The sequence below is a fragment of the Heloderma suspectum genome, chromosome 4, assembly GCF_057233095.1.
Source record: "Heloderma suspectum isolate Gila_16-S chromosome 4, 16-S_ref, whole genome shotgun sequence".
Classification (NCBI taxonomy): domain Eukaryota; kingdom Metazoa; phylum Chordata; class Lepidosauria; order Squamata; family Helodermatidae; genus Heloderma; species Heloderma suspectum.
The window spans coordinates 31201306-31222943 of NC_139461.1; the positions used below are offsets into that span (position 1 = coordinate 31201306).

Genomic DNA, 21638 nt, shown 5'->3' on the forward strand with positions numbered 1-21638 from the left:
CCTGCATTCTGGGATGATAGAGAAGAGATCCTGGCCTTCCTCTCTGGGACAACCTTTCAAGTACTTGAAGAGCGCTATCATATCTCCCCTCAGTCTTCTCTTCTCAAGGCTAAACATGCCCAATTCTTTCAGTCTCTCTTCATAGGGCTTTGTTTCCAGTCTCCAGTATGTAAATGTTTATGTAGCCTATCACGGCTGAGTTAAAAAAAAAAACCAACCGCGCGTACGCAAATGGCGGCACAAATAGCGTTCCCCTTATTTTTGCCATAGTCTACATAAATGTTTACGTAGACTAGACGTGCCAAAATAAGGAACGCAAATGGTGTCACCCATGGGCGCCGCCATTTGCATACACACGTGTTTTTTTTTTTTTTAACTCAGCCGTGATAGGCTACGTAAACATTTACGTAGCCTATCACGGTATTTTTTTAAAATCTAGCCGTGATAGGCTACGTAAATCTTTACGTAGCCTATCACGTTTGTTTTTTTTTTAACTTGGAACTGGCGGCAGCGGCAGCCAGTCGGAAGACCGGCCGCCACCGCCGCCGAACCGCTGCCGAACCGCCGCCGGAGCCGCCGCCGCCAGGGAGATTCGCACAAGGTAAGTCCCGTCCCGGGGGGGGGCGGGGGGGCAGACCGTTTCACCACCGATTTCGGGGGGCCGAATGCGCTGGCATTCAGCATCCCCGAGATTCGTGGCGAAATTCTCTGACATCACTTGGCAACCCACTCCAGTATTCTTGCCAAGAAGCCCCCATGGAACGTATCACAAGGCTAAAAGGTATGATGCCGGAAGATGAGCCCCTCAGGTCGGAAAGTATCCAATATACTACTGGGGAAGAGCAGAGGGAATTTCCAAGTAGCGCCAGGAAGAGTGAAGCGGCTGGGCCAAAGCCGAAAGGACACTCAGCTGTGGATGTATCTGGTGGTGAAAAGAAAATCTGATGCTGTAAAGAAAAATATTGTTTAGGAACCTGGAATGTAAGATCAATGAATCAAGGTAAACTGGAGGTGGTCAAACATGGGATGGTGAGATCATCACATCTTGGGAATCAGCGAACTAAAATGGACAAGCATGGGTGAATTTAATTCAGGTGACCATCATATCTACTACCGTGGGCAAGAATCCCTTAGAAGAAATGGAGTAGCACTCATAGTCAACAAAAGGGTGGGAAAAGCAGTACTGGGATACAATCTCAAAAACGACAGAATGATCTCAGTACAACTCCAAGGCAAACCATTCAACATCACAGTAATTCAAGTCTATGCCCCAACCACTGAGGCTGAAGAAGCTGAGGTTGATCAGTTCTATGAAGACGTACAACACCTTCTAGAACTAACACCAAAAAAAGATGTCCTTTTCATCATAGGGGATTGGAATGCTAAAGTAGGAAGTCAAGAAATCACCGGGATAACAGGCACGCATGGCCTTGGTGTACAAAATGAAGCAGGACAAAGGCTAATAGAGTTTTGCCAAGAGAACATGCTGATCATAGCAAACACGCTTTTCCAGCAGCACAAGAGGTGACTCTACACATGGACATCACCAGATGGTCAATATCGAAATCAGATTGATTATGTCCTTTGCAGCCAACGATGGGGAAGCTCTATACAGTCAGTCAAAACAAGACCAGGAGCTGACTGTGGCTCAGATCATGAGCTTCTTGTTGCAAAATTTCGGTGTAAACTGAAGAACGTAGGGAAAACCACTAAATCATTCAGGTATGACCTAAATCATATCTCTTATGAATATACAGTGGAGGTGAGGAATAGATTTCAGGGATTAGACCTGATAGACAGAGTGCCTGAGGAGCTATGGACAGAGGTCTGTAACATTGTTCAGGAGGCAGCAACTCAATCCATCCCAAAGAAAAAGAAATGCAAGAAAGCAAAGTGGCTGTCTGATCTGATGAGGCATTACAAATAGCTGAGGAAAGAAGGGAAGCGAAAAGCAAGGGAGAAAGGGGAAGATATATCCAACTGAATGCAGAGTTTCAGAGAATAGCAAGGAGAGACAAGAAGGTCTTCTTAAATGAACAATGCAAAGAAATCGAGGAAAACAATAGAATGGGAAAGACTAGAGATCTTTTCAAGAAAATCGGAGATCTCAAGGGAACATTTTGTGCAAAGATGGGCATGATAAAGGACAAAGAAAACAGGGACCTAACAGGAGCAGATGAGATTAAGAAGAGGTGGAATGAATACACAGAAGAACTATACAGGAAAGATCTTAATGTCCCTGATAGCCATGATAGTGTGGTCACTGAACTTGAGCTGGACATCCTCGAGAGTGAAGTCAAGTGGGCCTTAGGAAGCATTAGTAACAACAAAGCTAGTGGAGATGACAGTCTTCCAGCTGAGCTATTTAAAATCCTAAAAGATGATGCTGTTGAAGTGCTGCACTCAATATGCCAACAAATTTGAAACACTCAACAGTGGCCACAAGACTGGAAAAGGTCAGTTTACATTCCAATTCCAAAGAAGGACAACACAAAAGAGTGTTCAAACTACCGTACAATTGCGCTCATTTCACATACCAGCAAGGTTATGCTCAAAATCCTACAAGCTAGGCTTCAGCAGCATGTGAACTGAGAACTACCAGAAGTACAAGCGGGGTTTCGAAGAGGCAAAGGAACTAGAGATCAAATCGACAACATTTGCTGGATCATGGAGAAAGCAAGAGAATTCCAGAAAAAACATCTATTTCTGCTTCATTGACTACGCTAAAGCCTTTGATTGTATGGATCCCAACAAACTGTGGGAAATTCTTAAAGAGATGGGAGTACCAGACCACCTTACCTGTCTCCTGAGAAACCTTTACGAGGGTCAAGAAGCAATAGTAAGAACCGGACATGGAACAACCGATTGGTTCAAAATTGGGAAAGGAGTACGACAAGGCTGCATATTGTCACCCTGCTTATTTAACTTATATGCAGAGTACATCATGAGAAACGCCGGGTTGGATGAATCACAGGTCAGAATTAAGATTGCTGGGAGAATTATCAACAACCTTAGATATGCAGACAATACCACCCTAATGGCAGAAAGCGAAGAGGATCTCAAGAGCCTCTTGTTGAGGGTGAAAGAGGAGAGTGCAAAAGCTGGTTTGAAACTCAACATTAAAAAAACGAAGATCATGGCATCTGGCCCCATCACTTCCTGGCATATAGAAGGGGAAGAAATGGAAGCAGTGACAGATTTTATCTTCTTGGGCTCCATGATCACCTCAGACGGTGACCGTAGCCATGGAATTAAAAGACGCTTGCTCCTTGGGAGGAAAGCTATGGCAGACCTAGACAGCATAGTAAGAAGCAAAGACATCACCTTTCCGACAAAGGTCTGCATAATCAAAGATATGGTTTTCCCAGTAGTAATGTATGGCTGTGAGAGCTGGACTATAAGGAAGGCTGAGCACCGAAGAATTGATGCTTTCGAACTGTGAAGCTGGAGAAGACTCTTATGATTCCCCTGGATTGCAAGGAGGTCAAATCAGTCAATCCTAAAGGAAATCAACCCTGACTGCTTATTGGAAGGACAGATACTGAAGGTGAAGCTCAAATATTTTGGCCACCAAATGCGAAGAGAAAACTCCCTGGAAAAGACCCTGATGCTGGGAAAGATTGAAGGCAAAAGGAGAAGGGGACGGCAGAGGATGAGATGGCTAGATAGCATCACCGGTGCAATGAATATGAACTTGAGCACACTCCGGGATAGAGTGGAGGACAGGAAGGCCTGACTTGCTATGGTCCATGGGGTCACGAAGAGTCGGACACGTCTTAACGACTGAACAACAGGAATGCTGGAGTTGTAGTCTAAAATATTTGGAGGGCACCAGATTAGGGAAGACTGCCTTAATATGATACTTCTGGCATTTGTTAAACCACAGTTTTCTGTTATGTCCCATAAACCAGGACATTATGGTTTAAACTCTGAATGCAGTCCTATCTTGCAAACCAGGATCAAACATGCTTTGCAGTTCAAGAGGTTAAAGCACAGTTTCCTAGTTTAAACATACTGGAAACTGAGCATCTCTACATGAGGCCTTTATTGTGCACTCATGATTGTTCACTCATGGAAGTTCACAGGTCCTTTTCATGAGACCATCAACCTCCAATGCCTCTCGTGTTGTTTTCAGGGGATAATCCGCCATTTTAAAAGTCACCGAAAATGCAGAAATGAAGCTAAATCACACGATAAATCTGTGCCATCTGCCGGTAGTATCAATGAAATATATCAGAAGAACCCGGTAAAAGGGGGGGGGGTATTTTACTGATTGTTAAACCCGCGAAAATTCCAGAAGACAAAGCTCTGGTAAGGCTGTGTGATTTTTGTAGGGATGTACGAAAGTCACTTACCTTTACGAATGGTGACATTCGCGGTGGGGGGGAGGTGCTCCCTCTCTCCTCCCGAAATTCTCTCCAGCCAGCTCTGCTCCACAGAGATTCCGCAGAGCTGCCAGCCAGGGCTGCCCGCAGCTGGACATCCGGCCGGTGGGCAGCCTGCAGGGATGCAAATGGCAGCTACCGTAGCCACTGCCATTTGCGTTCCTGTATTTTGCCGTGATAGGCTACGTAAATATTTATGTAGCCTAGGGATGTCAGAGAATTCCGCCATGGATCTCGGGGAGGCTGAATGCCAGCGCATTCAGCCCCCCAAAATTGGTGGCAGAACAGTCATCACGCCCCCCCCCCGGGATGAGACTTACCTGGGGCCGATCTTCCTGGCGGCGGTGGCTCCAGCGGCGGCTGCAGCGGTGGTTCAGCGGCGGCGGCTGTGGCGGCGGGTCTTGTGACTGGGTGCCGCTGCCGCCATTTCCCGGTTTAAAAAAAAACAAAAACAAAAAAACATGATAGGCTACGTAAAGGTTTACATAGCCTATTACGGCTAGATTTTAAAAAAAACACCATGATAGGCTACATAAATGTTTACGTAGCCTATCACGGCTGACTAAAAAAAACAAAACGCGCGTACGCAAATGGCGGCGCCCATAGGCACCGCCATTTGCGTTCCTTATTTTGGCACATCTTAGTCTACGTAAACATTTACATAGACTAAGACGGCGAAAGTAAGGGGAACGCAAATAATGTAGACCCTACGCTATTTGCGTTCCCCTTATTTTCGCCGTCTTAGTCTATGTAAATGTTTACGTAGACTTTGTTGTTCAGTCGTTCAGTCGTGTCCGACTCTTCCTGACCCCATGGACCACGCCAGGCCTTCCTGTCCTCTGCTCTCTCCCGGAGCATGCTCAAGTTCATATTCATTGCATCGGTGATGCTATCTAGCCATCTCATCCTCTGCCATTACGTAGACTAAGACGTGCCAAAATAAGGAACGCAAATTTGTTTTGTTTTTTAATCAGCCGTGATAGGCTACGTAAACATTTACGTAGCCTTTCATGGCTGACTGCAGGGATGCAAATGGTGGCGGCTACGGCCGCCTCCATTTGCGTCCCTGCTAGCCAGCGGCTGGATGTCCGGCTGCTGGTGGAGCCGGCCAGTGGCTCCACAGAATCGTTGCGGAGCACAGCCGACTGGCCAGAATTCCGGGGGGGGAGGAACGGAGCGCCTCCCCCCCAGCCAGGATTCCGGGGGGAGGGACGGAATGCCTCCCCCCCCCACACCATCAGCATAATCCGCAAAAGGTAAGTACCTTTCGTACATCCCTAACGTAGTGTATCACAGCACCCCCCCCCCAAAAAAAAACAGCGGATGCACATGGCGGCAGCTATGGCAGCCGCCATTTGCGTTCCCCTTTTTTTTGGCCATTTTTGCCTACGTAAATAATTACATAGGCTATTACGGGGAAAAAAAAGGAACACAAATGGTGGCCGCCGCAGCCCCCTCCATTTGTGTTCCCTTAGTTAAGCCATGATAGGCTACGTAAATACTTAAGTAGCCTATCATGTCTTCTGCAGGGACGCAAATGGCATCCCTGCATTAACTGTGATAGGCCATGTAAGTATTTATGTAGCCTATCACGGCTACATGGAAGTAACAAATGGCGGCTTGCCATTCGCAAGTCAGCGCGGACGGCTGCAGGTAGGTGATCCGTTCCAGGCCCATTTCGCGGGGTGGGGGGGGGCTATTAAAGTTTAGGATTAAAAATGTGGAGGCTGTGAAAACTAGACCCTGTGAAGGAATTTGACAGGACCAGTGTCCTGTTTGCATGGTTGGGCACCTCACATCCCAGGGCCCCACTGACAAAAGCCCGCTGGAGTTGCTCCTCCTCTTCCCCGTTGCAACCTGCTTATTCACCTGCCTCTCACTCTGGCTCAGATAACAGTGATGGTGAGAAGAAGGAGAAGTAGATGCCACTGTGTACTTGCTCACTGGCTCTCTACCCATCAAGCAAGCAAGTGGTAGCTAAAATGAGAGAGAAGATGCAGAGCAATAGCAGTTGGTGACAATGGTGGTGAGAAGGCAGACTCACTGAGGAGTGGGGTGAGGGTGTCTTGCCCAAGGGCACTCAGAAACCTGGAGCCAGCACTGGTCTGAATATTTGTTTCCTCTAATAGACCAATACTCTGAATTCTTACCACCTTAAGATACAACTAAGTGTCATGATTCTTCAAATGTGCCAACTGGTCAGATAAATTTAATAACAATAGGTTCAGATTATGTCCAGGTGAACAGGTATGGAAACCTCAGAATATGCATTTATCCTGCAAACTCTATCAGTAATCTAGATTTTCCTTTTTTTGTTGGTATTGCAGAATAATAGCTTTGTGATACACAAACCAAATACTTCCATGTAGCATTTCTTCTGGAAAATATTTGATAGTCAGGTTGTACATTATCAAAGTTCACTAAGCCTGCCTGCATTCCTTGAAAGGTCCTACCTACAGCATGGCACTGACACTGATAAGCTGCATCCCTGAAGCTGAACAGATTTGGAGGTTACAGGACTCCCTACCCACTGTGGGCAGCAACTCTGCATACATGAAGGCTTTGTAGGTTGTCCCTGGTGAACATAAAGCAAAATGCATTTTTTTCTAAACCGTTTAACAAGAGTTGGTGGATCTAGGAGTATGATGTTTATTCTCAGGATTTTTGATTTTTTTTAACAAACCTTGGCCCTTCTTGTGATCCTTAAATCAGTATCTAGGATAGCCTGATGCCCTCCAGATGCTTTGCACTACAATTCCCATCACCCAGTCATCTGGGTATGCTGACTGGGGGTGATAGGAATTGTAGTCCAAAGCCTCTGGGGGGCACCAGATTGGGGAAAGCTGATCCAGGATATTTGGGGTACATTATAATGGTTCAGGAGTACTTAACGTTTAATTTTCTCTTTCTGTTATTTAAGTTCTGGCAACACATATTCTAGATATAGATAGAAATGATGTTTGTCACCTGTTTCAGGATTTCCAAAGAATTGCTATAAATATTAAAGTAATTAATGTCTTGTGCCTTTAGACTTTCAATTTGCAAAAGAATAACAGAGAAAAATATGCATTTGGGCTCTGTTTCAAAGCAAATAGTCTTAAAAAAATATCTGATAACCAGAAGGAATCTGGAGTTTGCTTACAACAGGATTGTATTTATATTGGTGGTCTCCAAGTTGTTGGGTCCTGGTTCATAATAATAAGGTATAAATGGAAAAAAAGCTCCCACAAACCTTTATTCATCTTCAGCTGCACTGTCTATTAGCTGTTTGAAGTTTTCAGGTAAATTCTAGATATGGAGAAAAAAAATATGTGAATCTTTAAAAACTTATTCTGTTTTTCTTTTGCAGTAAATGAAGGAGGTATTAAACAGGCATCCAATTTGTGTCCAGATCCTGGAGAACCTGAGAATGGAAAACGGATAGGCTCAGACTTTAGGTAACATTTGCAGTTATGGGAAGAAAACAACACATATTCTTGGAGTGTTGCTTTTAAAATGTATCTGATACATGTTTGTACTAATACCCAGCAGTCACTACATTTGCTTTGCATAGCTAGCTGCACACTGTCAGCCACACACTGCCAGAACTAATAAAAAATCTAATTTACATAGAATTTACTAGTATTGAATGAATTGCATTGAGATGTTTAACTAGCTGGGAACCCATTTCAATATATTTATTTTACATGGCATTCCAGTATTAAGAAACAGACAATTTAAATCTGCCATGGGAACACAATTTTCAGCTTGATAATGTAGCACGTGACTAGGATGTATTTATTTGTTTATATAATAACATTTGTATGCCACCCAATAAGATAAAGTTTGGTGGGTATTTAAAAACCCTAAAATACCAGACCAACCCCCCTCCCCAGCATAGTTACAGCAACAGAAAACAATATTCATAGCAACCTCAGAGTTAAAAATACAGCTTTTATTAAAACTGAGGGCAAAACTAAACATTCTCCTAATTAATGGAACCAATGGAAGTGCTTTTTTTTCTTTTTTAATCCTCCCGAAGAGTTAAAACCCTCCCCCAAAGGGAGGGGAGTTTGGAATGAAAATGAGTGGGGGCAAATCTTAAACTCTCCTCTCCTGAAGCATATCAATATAAAATGATTATTATCTATATGGGGAAAGAAAAGAAAACACAAGGGGGAAAAAAAAGGATTAGCATATATATATATATATATATATATATATACACACACACACACACACATACATACATATATATACATACATACATACACACACACACACACATACATACACACACACAGACATATACATACACATTGTGTGTGTATGTATGTATGTATATATATATATATATCAGCAGTCCATATGTCTAAATAAGCATCTATATGACTTTGATGGTTGTAGGAGATAGGCTCAAATGTAGCAAGAGCTGTAAGTTTGTCAGTCCATTGAGTGATAGATGGTGAGTGTTTTTCCTTCCAAACTTGAATTATAAGTCTTTTTGCAACTGTAAAGGCTCTCAGTATCCACTTTTGATAGCCATCTGTTAATCCCCACATCACAGGAATGTAGTTTAAAAATACATGTATATCTGCTATTAGCACAGATTTTTCAAGAACAAAATGTATAAAGACTTCTTCCATGACTGCTAAGTTTGCTCAGGAGTTTTTGGTGAGGAACTTAGTCAAAAGCCTTTTGGAAGTCCAAATAAACAATGTCTACCATATCACTGCCAATCTACATGTTTACTGACATTCTCAAAGAACTCTAAAAGGTTAGTGAGACAGGACATAACTTTGCAGAAGCCATGTTGATTCTTTTTCAGCAGGGCTTGTCCTTCTATATGCTTACAAATTTTATCTTTAATAATGCTTTCAACCAATTTACCCGGAAAAGATGTTAAGCTAACTGGCCTGTCATTCTCTGTATCCCCCCTGGATCCCTTTTTAAAAATGGGTGTCACATTGGCCATCTTCCAGTTCTCTGGTATAGAGGCTGATTTTAGGGACGAGTTGCATATTTGGGTTAGAAGATCAGCAATTTCATATTTGAGTTTTTTTAGAGCTCTAGGATTGATACCATCTGGGCCTGGTGATTTATGTACTTTCAATTTGTCAATAAGGTTGAGAACTTCATATTTTGCCATCTGTATTTGCCTCAGTTTCTCAGACTCCCTTCCTGAAAACACCAATTCAGGCACAGGTATTTGCCCTATATCTTCTGCCCGGACTCCCATTCGTGGACTGCGTGGTACTTTCAGTCCATGAATGGGGTTCAGCCACCTCCATTTCCACCTGTAATGATGCATAGAGGCTTTTACGGTTGCAATCTACACAACATTAGTTTTCTGGAAAGATCTGAGATGCCATTTTGTGTAACAACGGTGGCCCAGGGAAGGAGTTGGCGGCCTCACAGTGCTTGCAGGTCACTCACGAGCCATCTATGTAGGAATGGCGGAGAATTCCGCCATGGATTTCAGTGAGGCCGAATGCACTGGCATTCGGCCCCCTGAAACCCGTGGTGGAACAGCCTCCCCCCCCGCGCCCCCACGGAATCCCCCCCAGGATGAAAGCTTACCTGGGGCGGATGTTCCGGTGGCGGTGGCGGTGGCTCCAGCAGCGGCATCGGCAGCTCATCTTTCGGCCAGCTGCTGTGAACTCAAATGGCGGCCACCACGCCATTTGCATACCTGCCTTTGCCGTGATAGGCTACGTAAATACTTACGTAGCCTATTACGGCAAGCAAAAAACCCTCCGTGTACACAAATGGTGGTGGCTACGGTGGCCACCATTTGTGTTACCTTTTTTTGCTGTTTTAGCCTACGTAAATATTTACGTAAGCTATTACGGCGAAAAAAGGGGAATGCAAATAGCGTAGTGGGTGTTATTTGCGTTCCCCTTTTTTTCGCTATAATAGCTTACGTAATTATTTACATAGGCTAAAACAGTGAAAAAAAGGGAACACAAATGGCGGCCGCCGTAGCCACCACCATTTGTGTACATGGTTTTTTCTCCCGGAAGGCTGCCCAGCGGCCGGATGTCCGGCTGCAGGTGGCCCCGGCCAGCAGCCCCATGGAATCTCTGAGGAGCGGAGCCGGCTGGATCAGGATTTTGGGGGGAGGTGCGGAGCACCTCCCCCCCCCCATAAATCACCCCCTCGAAAAGGTAAGTGACTTTCGTACATCCCGACATCTATGGGCTTGCGCAATGCAACAAGCGGGCATGGGCAGAGGCGGCAGCTTGGCAAGCGGCTGGTGCCTCGGATAGAGGTGAATCCGTCAATCCCTACTCCAGTGGCCCAACTGCCTCCCTAGTTGATTTCCTGCTTCTGATATATTTAAAGAATTCTTTATTGTTGGCTTTGAAGTTTGTAGTGATATGCTCCTCAAAATGCTTTTTTTATCATCTCATATTGTCTACTTGCATCTCCTTTGTGAAAGCTTGTACTCCCTTTTGTTTTCCTCATTTGGGCAAGACTTTCATTATCTGAAGGAAGCCCCTTTTCTCTAATAGCTTCCTTGACACTGTTCGTTAACCATGCTGGTGATCTCTTGGACTTGGTGCTACCTTTCCTAACCTGTGGTATACATTTTAGCTGAGTTTCTATTATTGTGGTATTAAGTAATCTTAATAAATTAAGTAAAAACCAAGGATTTTGAAGGGATTTAACCCTCTTGACTCCCCCTTTCAACATTCTTTTCACCAGTTTCCTCATTTTAGATAAGTTTCCTCTTTTGAAGTCAGATGTGACTAGGGATGTGAGAACCCATCCCAGCTCGGGTTCTCCAGGCACCTGCAGAAGGGCGGCCCCCACTTGCGCGCACACACACACACACACACACACACACACCTGGACCTGCACACAGGCTGCCCACGAGCTTGGTGAGTTGCCTGGACTCACCGCGATCCCATCTGGTGAGCTCCCGCCATTTTCCTGCCTTTGTTGTTTGCACAAAAAGGAAGTAAAAAAAAGTGCATATTTAAATATGCACAGTTTGCAGGCAAGAAAAGCTTAATATGTGCAGTATTAGAGGCATTATACCTATAATATTGTGTACATTACGCTTTCCTGGCCCCAAACTGTGCATACTTAAATATGCACATTTTTTAAACTTTGTTTTTGTGCACACAACAAGGGTGGGAATATGGTGGGTGCTCACTGGATGGGATCGCAGTGATTCCTGGAGGATGCGAGTGGGGCACGAGCAGGGGGCAAACAAGGACAGCATCTCAGAGGGTGCAGTCTGGGAGTCACGGGGGGGGCAACAGAGTCCCGGACCCAGTTGGACACCCACGACATCCCTAAATGTGACGGTGTTAGACTTCCTGGTCAATTTCCACTTAAATATATTAAATCTGATAGCACTGCCATCACTGTTCCCAGTTGGTTCAACAACATTTATATCTCATACTCAGTCTTGGGCCACATAATTTAGGATTAAATCCAGGGTCACCTCCACTCTGGTTGGTTCCGTAACCAACTGTTCTAGGGCACAGTTGTTTAAAGCATCAAGAAATGTAACCTCTTTGCCATGAATGGAACATGCATTTATCCAGTCAATCTGGGGGTAATTGAAGTCACTCATTATTAAAACACTTTGTCTTTTGGAGGCCTCCCTGATTTCATTTTCCATCTCAAGATCACGCAGGGCCTTCTGGACAGTAGCACATTTCTAGTACTGAATTATTTTGGGAGGCCGGTATTATCATCCACAGTGCTTCTGCGGAACAGTCTTCCTCTTTTAGGTGTTCTAGTCTGCTTGACACTATGCCCTCTTTGACATACAGAGCAACTCGGGATGTACAAAAGTCCCTTACCTGATCCCAAAGCTTGAATCGCGGTGGGGGGGAGGCGCTCCGTCCCTCCCCCTGAACTTCTGGCTGGGGGGGAGGCGCCCCATCCCTCCCTGCCGAAATTCTGGCCGGGGGGGAGGCGCCCCATCCCTCCCTGCCAAAATTCTGGCCGGGGGGGAGGTGCCCCGTCCCTCCGGCCGCGAATCCTTCTGTCCTGCCGGGATGTGAATGGCGGCGGCCGTAGCCGCCGCCATTTGCGTCCCTGCAGTCAGCCGTGATAGGCTACGTAAATGTTTACGTAGCCTATCATGGCTGAGTGAAAAAAAAAAAACAAACCCGCGCGTACGCAAATGGTGGCGCCCATGGGCACTGCCATTTGCGTTCCTTATTTTGACAAGTGTAGTCTACGTAAACATTTATGTAGACTATGGCGAAAATAAGGGGAACGCTATTTGCATTCCCCTTATTTTCAACATCTTATTCTACGTAAATATTTACATAGATTAAGACAGCAAAAATAAGGAACGCAAATGGCGGCGGCCGTAGCCGCCGCCATTTGCCTACGTGATTTTTTTTTTTTCACAGAGCCCTCCGCTGCCGGAAATCCGGCTGCGGAAGGCTCTGGCCTGGCTGGGCCTGGCTGGCTGCTCCGCAGAGCTGCCGCGGAGCACAGCCAGCCGCGGAGGATTCCAGGGGGGAGGAACGGAGAGCCTCCCCCCTGTCGAGGATTCCGGGGGGAGGGACGGAACGCCTCCCCCCCACCATCAACATAATCTGCAAAGGTAAGTGACTTTCGTACATCCCTACACACAACCAAAGGCTTTAGCGTAGTCAATGAAGCAGAAATAGACATTTTTCTGGAATTCTCTTGCTTTCTCCATGATCCAGAGAATGTTGGTGATTTGATCTCTAGTTCCTCTGCCTCTTCAAAACCCAGCTTGTACTTCCGGTAGTTCTCGATTCACATGCTGCTGAAGCCTAGCTTGTAGGATTTTGAGCATAACCTTGCTGGCATGTGAAATGAGTGCAATTGTGCGGTAGTTTGAACATTCTTTGGCCTTGCCCTTCTTTGGAATTGGAATGTAAACTGACCTTTTCCAGTCTTGTGGCCACTGTTGAGTGTTCCAAATTTGTTGGTATATTGAGTGCAGCACTTTAACAGCATCATCTTTTAGGATTTTAAATAGCTCAGCTGGAAGACTGTCATCTCCGCTAGCTTTGTTGTTAGCAATGCTTCCTAAGGCCCACTTGACTTCACTCTCAAGGATGTCCAGCTCAAGTTCAGTGACCGCACTATCATGGCTATCAGGGACATTAAGATCTTTCCTGTATAGTTCTTCTGTGTATTCTTTCCACCTCTTCTTAATCTCATCTGCTTCTGTTAGGTCCCTGCCTTCTTTGTCCTTTATCATGCCCATCTTTGCACAAAATGTTCCCTTGAGATCTCCAATTTTCTTGAAAAGTTCTCTAGTCTTTCCCATTCTATTGTTTTCATCAATTTCTTTGCATTGTTCATTTAAGAAGGCCTTCTTGTCTCTCCTTGCTATTCTCTGGAACTCTGCATTCAGTTGGATATATCTTCTCCTTTCTCCCTTGCTTTTTGCTTCCCTTCTTTCCTCAGCTACTTGTAAAGCCTCATCAGACAGCCACTTTGCTTTCTTGTATTTCTTTTTCTTTGGGATGGATTTAGCTGCTTCCTCCTGAACAACGTTACTGTCCATAGTTCCTCAGGCATTCTGTCTATCAGGCCTAATCCCTTAAATCTATTCCTCACCTCTGCTGTATATTCATAAGAGATATGATTTAGGTCATACCTGAATGGTTTAGTGGTTTTCCCGACGTTCTTCAATTTAAGCCGAAATTTTGCAAGAAGCAGCTCATGATCTGAGCCGCAGTCAGCTCCAGGTCTTGTTTTTACTGACTGTATAGAGCTTCTCCATCTTTAGCTGCAAAGTACATAATCAATTTGATTTCGATATTGACCATCTGGTGATGTCCATGTGTAGAGTCGCCTCTTGTGCTGTTGGAAAAGAGTGTTTGCTATGATCAGCATGTTCTCTTGGCAAAACTCTATTAGCCTTTGTCCTGCTTCATTTTGTACACCAAGGCCATGCCTGCCTGTTATCCCGGTGATTTCTTGACTTCCTACTTTAGCATTCCAATCCCCTATGATGAAGAGGACATCTTTTTTTGGTGTTAGTTCTAGAAGGTGTTGTAGGTCTTCATAGAACCCATCAACCTCAGCTTCTTCGGCCTCAGTGGTTGGGGCATAGACTTGAATTACTGTGATGTTGAATGGTTTGCCTTGGATTCGTACTGAGATCATTCTATCGTTTTTGAGATTGTACCCCATTACTGCTTTTCCCACCCTTTTGTTGACTATGAGTGCTACTCCATTTCTTCGAAGGGATTCTTGACCACAGTAGTAGATATAATAGTCACCTGTATTAAATTCGCCCATGCCTGTCCATTTTAGTTCGCTGATTCCCAAGATGTTGATGTTCAATCTTGCCATCTCATGTTTGACCACCTCCAGCTTCCTTGATTCATTGATTTTACATTCCAAGTTCCTAAACAATATTGTTCTTTACAGCATTGGACTTTCTTTTCACCACCAGACACATCCACAGCTGAGTGTCCTTTTGGCTTTAGCCAGCCGCTTCACTCTTTCTGGCACTACTTGGAAATTCCCTCTGCTCTTCCCAGTAGTATATTGGACACCTTCTGACCTGAGGGGCTCATCTTCCGGCGTCATCTCTTTTAGCCTTGTGATACGTTCCATGGGGTTTTCTTGGCAAGAATACTGGAGTGGGTTGCCATTTCCTTCTCCAGTGGACCACATGTTGTCAGCACTCTCCACCATGACCTGTCCGTCTTGGGTGGCCCTGCACGGCATAGCTTATGGCTTCACTGAGTTACGCAAGCCCCTTCGCCACAACAAGGTGGTGATCCATGAAGGGGTTCTTAGACTTACCACTAGCATAAACTTCTCCTACCCAGTATTTGCAAAGTCTGTCTTTACCTTCCACCAAAACATGAGTTTTCTGTAACAGAGCAATGTCTGTTTTGAGCTTTTTAACTTTGGAAAACACTTACTTTCATCTGTTTGGGGTACCCAGGCCCCTAACATTCCAAGGAGCAAGATTCATAGACATAGTAATATACTAACCAGAAAAAGCTGAAAGAAAAATCCAACAAAACCAGCTATGTATCTAAAACATGTATTAATACCTACCATCTCATCCTTGCCACTCCACTTACAACATATGCAGAGCCATGCTAAAGTCTCACACATATGAAATCAATACACTATATAAATCTGAAGATTACCCACTATTTTTTCTCTTATATTTCTAAAGCATTCCATCTCCACAAAAGAACCCAAATAGAAACAGTTGCACCACTGCACAGTCAAAATTGGTGCTGTGCCAAATCCTGCCCCCTATTTTTGGGAACTTTTTCTCCCCCTGTGAGAGAGGCATTGTTTTTTCTGCCTCTTTAGCAGTGGGGGGGGGGAATTTTGTGGAATTTTCTCCTTGGGGAGTGGGACCAGGTTTCCACATACCTTTTTAAGTGTAGGCAGTTCTTGAGGGGAGTTCTTCCTATTGGAGAGGGAGAGGCCACATAGCCTCCTGGGAGTTCAGGAAAAAAAAAACTCTGCAGGCCTGGAGAAGAGTCCTGGGTTCCTGCAGGTGCAGGGGGTGTTTTTAAAGAATAAAAAAAATAGAAGACCACTCAGTAATTGCCTACCAGATGGTTCATTCAGAAGGTACGTATCTTTTGATATCATATTCCTACAGGAAACATGGTGCATGGGGGAAATTCTTCTGAGTGATTACAAAACCTATGAAGTCCCTGCAAGTATCCCCAGAGGCATGGGATGCCCGTGGGGGGGATTAGCCTGTTGTATATCAACTTCATTGAAAGGCGAAAGCTATCTCATCAGTAATTTGGAGTCCTGGGCTTTGGCTATATTTTTCAACATTAATTTAACATCATATATCATGGTAAATGTATATATTCCTCCTTGGAAATCAACTCATCACAGCAAAAATGTTTGGGAAAGCCTTACAGATTACATACTTGGCCTGCAGACCCAACTATCTGGAGCTCATTTGATATTAGTTGGTGATTTTAATGCCCGGATTGTCCCAAACTGGAATGCAATAGAGCCAGTCTCCTATTTTTCCCTGGATGACTTCCCACTGATAAAGGATAGACAGTCAAAGGATCACACAACACCCAAGGGAAGCTGTTTATTCAAATGATCTTTCAATCTGGACTTCTCATTCTGAATGGCTCTCTGTCTGAGGATTTGACAGGGGAATTTACCTTTATCAACCATCTTGGGGCTAGTGTAATTGATTATATTTATTTATTTATTCATTCATTTCATTTCTATACCGCCCAATAGCCGAAGCTCTCTTTTGCAGTTCCTGCAAAATATTGCAGTTCCTCCAGCTGTGTTTGGGCTGATTACGCTCTTTAGAGTAGATTTTATCCATGTAGTGATCACCAACCACTGATTGTCCAGTTAGAATGTCTTAAAAATGCCCAGGGAAATCAAGAAAATAGGCTCCCAGTCCCAAGCACAAGGGTTGCAACATACCATCGTAAATTGGCAAATGTGAATTTAAATGCTTTGGAACGCTTATGGCATTCTGAGAATGTACAACTCTTGCTGAATACCCTGTCCTCTTCCAAAGAGACGGAAGTAGTACTAGAATGTTATGCCCAGATTATAGCAGCAGTCGAACCTCTCTTATTTTGGAAAGGCCAGTCAAAGAACCAGAGGCCAAAAGAGCTCTGGTTTACTGTGGTTTGACATGGACTGTAGGAAACTTAAGCAGGAAATTAAAAGACAACATAAATTCCTAAGAGACAGAGGTATAGTCCCTTTACCACAGTCCTATTTGGCACTGCGTAAATTATATAAAAATACAATTAAAGAAAAAAAGCAAGAGCATGCTAGGTTGCAATGGGTGGAACTAGCATCAGCACTTGAAAGAAATGATAGACCTAGATTTTGGCACCTTACTTCAGACTTAAGATACTCTGGGACTCCATCCATTGACTCTGTTATTACAACACATGAATGGGAACGACACTTCCATTCCCTCTTTTATGATGAGATGGCCTGTCTTCCCCCATTGCAGGAGGAAGACCCAGAATCATCTAGTTGGCCCCCAGTCACCTGTGAGGAAATAGCTATGCTGATCCAGAAGTTGAAGCACGGAAAGGCCCCCGGAAGGAGTGGCATTTCACCAGATTTCTTGATCGATTATCCTCATTGGTGGATCCCAATGTTATTTTTACACTTATTGATAGAACTGGGAAATTTCCCCAAGATTGGGCAGTAGCTATTGTAGTGCCTATTTATAAAAAGGGCAATCGGTCAGACCCTAAGAATTATCGCTCTATAAGTCTACTGGATGTTATAAGTAAGTTGTATGCAAGACATCTTTTAGATAAGCTGGAAAATTGGGTGCTCAGGGAGAATCTCCTAGCTGAAGAACAAGCAGGCTTCTGATGTGGCAGATCTACAGTAGACCATTGTTTTCTACTAAAATATTTGGCTGGGAAATATACATCTCCCCCTTATCACTCATTTTTTGCTGCATTTGTAGACCTTCGAGCAGTCTTTGACTCTATATCTAGACCCCGCCTTTGGCAGAAGCTTACACTTTTAAATGTGGATCATAAATTGCTCAGGAGAATACAGGGGCTGTATGAGAATTCTATCTTGCGTGTGAGAGAGTCTTCAGGTGATCTTTCAGGCCCCATTATTGTTAACAAAGGAGTACACCAGGGATGTTTGCTTGCACCTCTTTTATTCAATCTATATCTTAATGATATGGTTCCCTACTTATCTAATCCAGACTTCTTCCCACCTCTTTTAAAAGACAGGAATATTTCAGTGTTATTATATGCAGATGATGCTGTTCTTCTGTCATACACCCAGGTGGGGATGCGTAGGCTTTTAAGAGCCCTAAGCTCATATTGTGTGAGAGAAGCCCTTCAGGTCAACTACGAAAAAACTAGGGATGGCGGAGAATTTCTCCCCGAAACTTTGGGGGGCCGGGTGCCAACGTGTTCAGCCCCCCGAACAAGTTTCGGGGAGAAATCCTCCACACACACCCCCGCACCCCGCACCCCCCCCGGGACGGGACTTACCTTCACCAAATGTCCCTCCCGGCAGCGGGTCCGGCCAGCGGTTTGGCGGGTGTTCGTGCGGGGCGGAAGCGGCAGCTGGTCTTTCGACCGGCTGCTGCCGCCGCCATTCCAATAAAAGAAAAAAAAAATGCCCCCGTGATAGGCTACGTGACGATTAACGTAGCCTATCACGGCTAGATTTGCAAAGTCAGCCGTGATAGGCTACGTCAATCGTCACTTAGCCTATCACGGGTGACTTAAAAAAAAAAAAAGCGCGTACGGATAATGGCGGCACCCATAGGGAGCCGCCATTCCTGTTCCTTATTTGGTCGCTGTAGTCTACAGTTTTTTACAGTGTAAAAAAAGTACGCACTTTTTTTTTTTTTAAAGTCACCCGTGATAGGCTACGTGACGATTAACGTAGCCTATCACGGCTGACTTTGCAGATCTAGCCATGATAGGCTACGTTAATCATCACGTAGCCTATCACGGGGGCGTTTTTTTTTTTAAAAAAAACTTTCGAGTTCGCGGCCAGGCGAGGCGGGAAGCCTCCTCCCCGGCCTGAATTTCGGCCGGGCGAGGTGGGAAGCCTCCCCCCGGCCTGAATTTCGGCTGGGGCGAGGCGGGAAGCCTCCCCCCTCAGCCTGAACTTCACGGGGGGAGCAGCAAAGCGCCTCCCCCCCACCGTGAACAAGCTTCGACGAAAGGTAAGTGACTCTCGTCCACCCCTAGAAAAAACTAAAATCTTAGTCTTTGGCAAAAGGAGGAAAAAATACCTATGGTAGCTGGATAACCACCTGCTTGATCAGGTCAACAAATATAAATATCTAGGAGTGACATTTCAAAGTTCAGGATCTTGGTCGGAGCACTTGAAAGCAATAGCCCTGACAACTAATGTAACTAGTAATGCCATTCTTCGTTTTGCTGCTGGACCAGGTGGTAAGATGGTGGCCCCTTTAATAGAGCTATACAAGGGCAAATTACTTCCCCAAATATTTTATGGGGCACCTGCCTGGACCCATGCTAACATTGCTTCATCGGAATCAGTGCAGCATAAATTTCTATCCAGAGTACTTGGGGTTCCCAGATCCACTTCTAAGGCCATTGTCCGACTAGAAACAGCTTGTCACTCAGTGGGAATGCTTGTCCAAAAAGCTGCCACTTTCTTCTGGTTAAAGATAGTGTTCCAACTGGCCTCCCCCTTGGTCTTATTAGCATATGAAGCTATGGGAAGGGGCTCATGGGCAGACAAGATAACCACATCTATCTCTGAGTTGGGCTTTTCACAATCATATTTGCTTGCGAGGGGCTATGATAGAGCTAGGGATGATATTTCAAAGAGGTTACAGGATGTTGATATTCAAACAACAATGGCTGTTGCTGCTGAAAGTCGCTCTAACAAGATCTATAAAAGCATCATGACCTCTCCGGGGAAGGCTCCCCCGTATTTGATTTCCATCACCTCACATGAATTGAGATGGCTAGGTGTAAACTAGGTGTAGACTGAACTCACTCCAATTGATGGAGGTGAAGGCACATTATAGGACCCATCATGGCATGAGTGCAGATTGCCCAGCTGGTTGCCCTAAGGTAGAGGACATGGTACACTTTCTAGCAGAATGCCCATTGTATATTGATTTGAGGAAGCAATACCTTGAGCCCCTATTAGCTGTGCTTGAGGATACTTCTGGTGCAAGCATAACTCGATTATTATTAGCTGGAACAGATCATTATGCATCATATAGGACTGCTAAGTTTGTCAGTCGAGCCCTGGAGAGTCTTTTTCACTGTTATAAAAAAACTAAATCTGTTATAAATTTACTGTTTTATAACAGTAACTGTTATTGACTGTTATAAAAAAAACTAAATCCGTAAACATGGTAATAATATTCTGGCAGATATTGTTTTAGGATTGTAAAATGTTTTTAACTTGCTCTTGTTATTTTTTTTAATAATTTGTACTTCAGTCTCCCTTTTGGGTTGATGTGAGAATTCTATTTGTTTTGGGTGCAGATGGCCTGATTGGCTAAAAAACAATAAACTGTATTCTTATAAAAAAAATTGCCTACACTTAAAAAGGTATGTGGAAACTCTGTCCCAGTCCCCAAGGAGAAAATTCTCTGAAATGCTCACCTCTTTCAGTTTCTTTCACCAGAGTTTTTGTCCCCCCATCCCAAAATGATGAAAATGGAAGAATCAAAATTTTCAGCACAGCACTAGTAAAAATATCTAAAGCTGCAATTGTGATGCTTATAACACCATGCTGGACAAATAAAGTGACTGATAGGCCTTACATTAAGAAAATAAAATGAAAATAAAAAGGAAGAATCCCAAAGACATCCCACTGACCACAGCCATTGTAGGCCTTTAATGACAGGTCCCAATTATGCCAAGATTCCAGTCAGCTTACAGTTAGATGAGCCTGGATTGCCTACTGACTGAAGCAATAATTCACTGAACAAAGTGGATACTGGCTCCAAAGCTCAAGAACACTTTGATGAAACACAGCTGCAATTGGCTTTAGCTGAACTACCTTATGCTGGCATAAATATAACACATCGGGCTGATAATTTTTCCCCCCTGACAGCACTTTTACTAAAACATGAAGAGTCAAAATTTGATAGGATTTTTTTTTCTTTCCCAGCATGAAATTGCACTGCTTGGAGTCAGGTTTACTTTTTGGTTATGCCTGACTGGTGAAAGGCACCTTTCTGCTTTAAGGCACCAGAAACTAGGTATGGGTAACCCCCCCAATGTCCTAGTCACTGTCTGCTCGACAGATTCCTGCCAGCCGCCTGACCCTGGCAGGTGCATGGGGCAAGCCACCATGTGGTCCATGGGCACCCAGAGAGAGCTCATGACTTCTTTTTAAAGTCTAGCCAAAATTTGCACAAAATTGTGGGTATAAATATTTAAGGAAATCATGCTTTGTGCAAAACCATGGCTATAAATAACGCAATTTGCACAAAATTGCAGGCATAAATGGCTGTTACACAGATTGCATAGGGGTGGACGAAAGTCACTTACCTTTCGTCGAAGCTCATTCGCGGTGGGGGGAAGGCGCTTCGCTGCTCCCCCCGCGAAGTTCAGGCCGGGGGGGAGGCTTCCCGCCTCGCCCCGGCCGAAATTCAGGCCGGGGGGAGGCTTCCCGCCTCGCTCCGGCTGAAATTCAGGCCGGGGGGAGGCTTCCCGCCTTGCCCCGGCCGAAATTCAGGCCGGGGAGGAGGCTTCCCGCCTCGCCCGGCCGCGAACTCAAAAGTTTAAAAAAAAAAAAAAACGCCCCCGTGATAGGCTACGTGACGATTAACGTAGCCTATCATGGCTA

General features: G+C 44.6%; 1 protein-coding gene across 1 annotated transcript in view; it reads left to right on the forward strand.

Annotated features, from left to right (window-relative positions):
• The window catches only part of CSMD3 (CUB and Sushi multiple domains 3), an 819154-nt gene that overhangs the window by 229414 nt on the left and 568102 nt on the right, over window positions 1–21638 (forward strand). The window contains exon 7 of the mRNA XM_084851442.1: window positions 7735–7822. Within this exon, the coding sequence (XP_084707568.1) occupies window positions 7735–7822 (88 nt within the window). The remainder of the gene's footprint in view (window positions 1–7734; window positions 7823–21638) is intronic.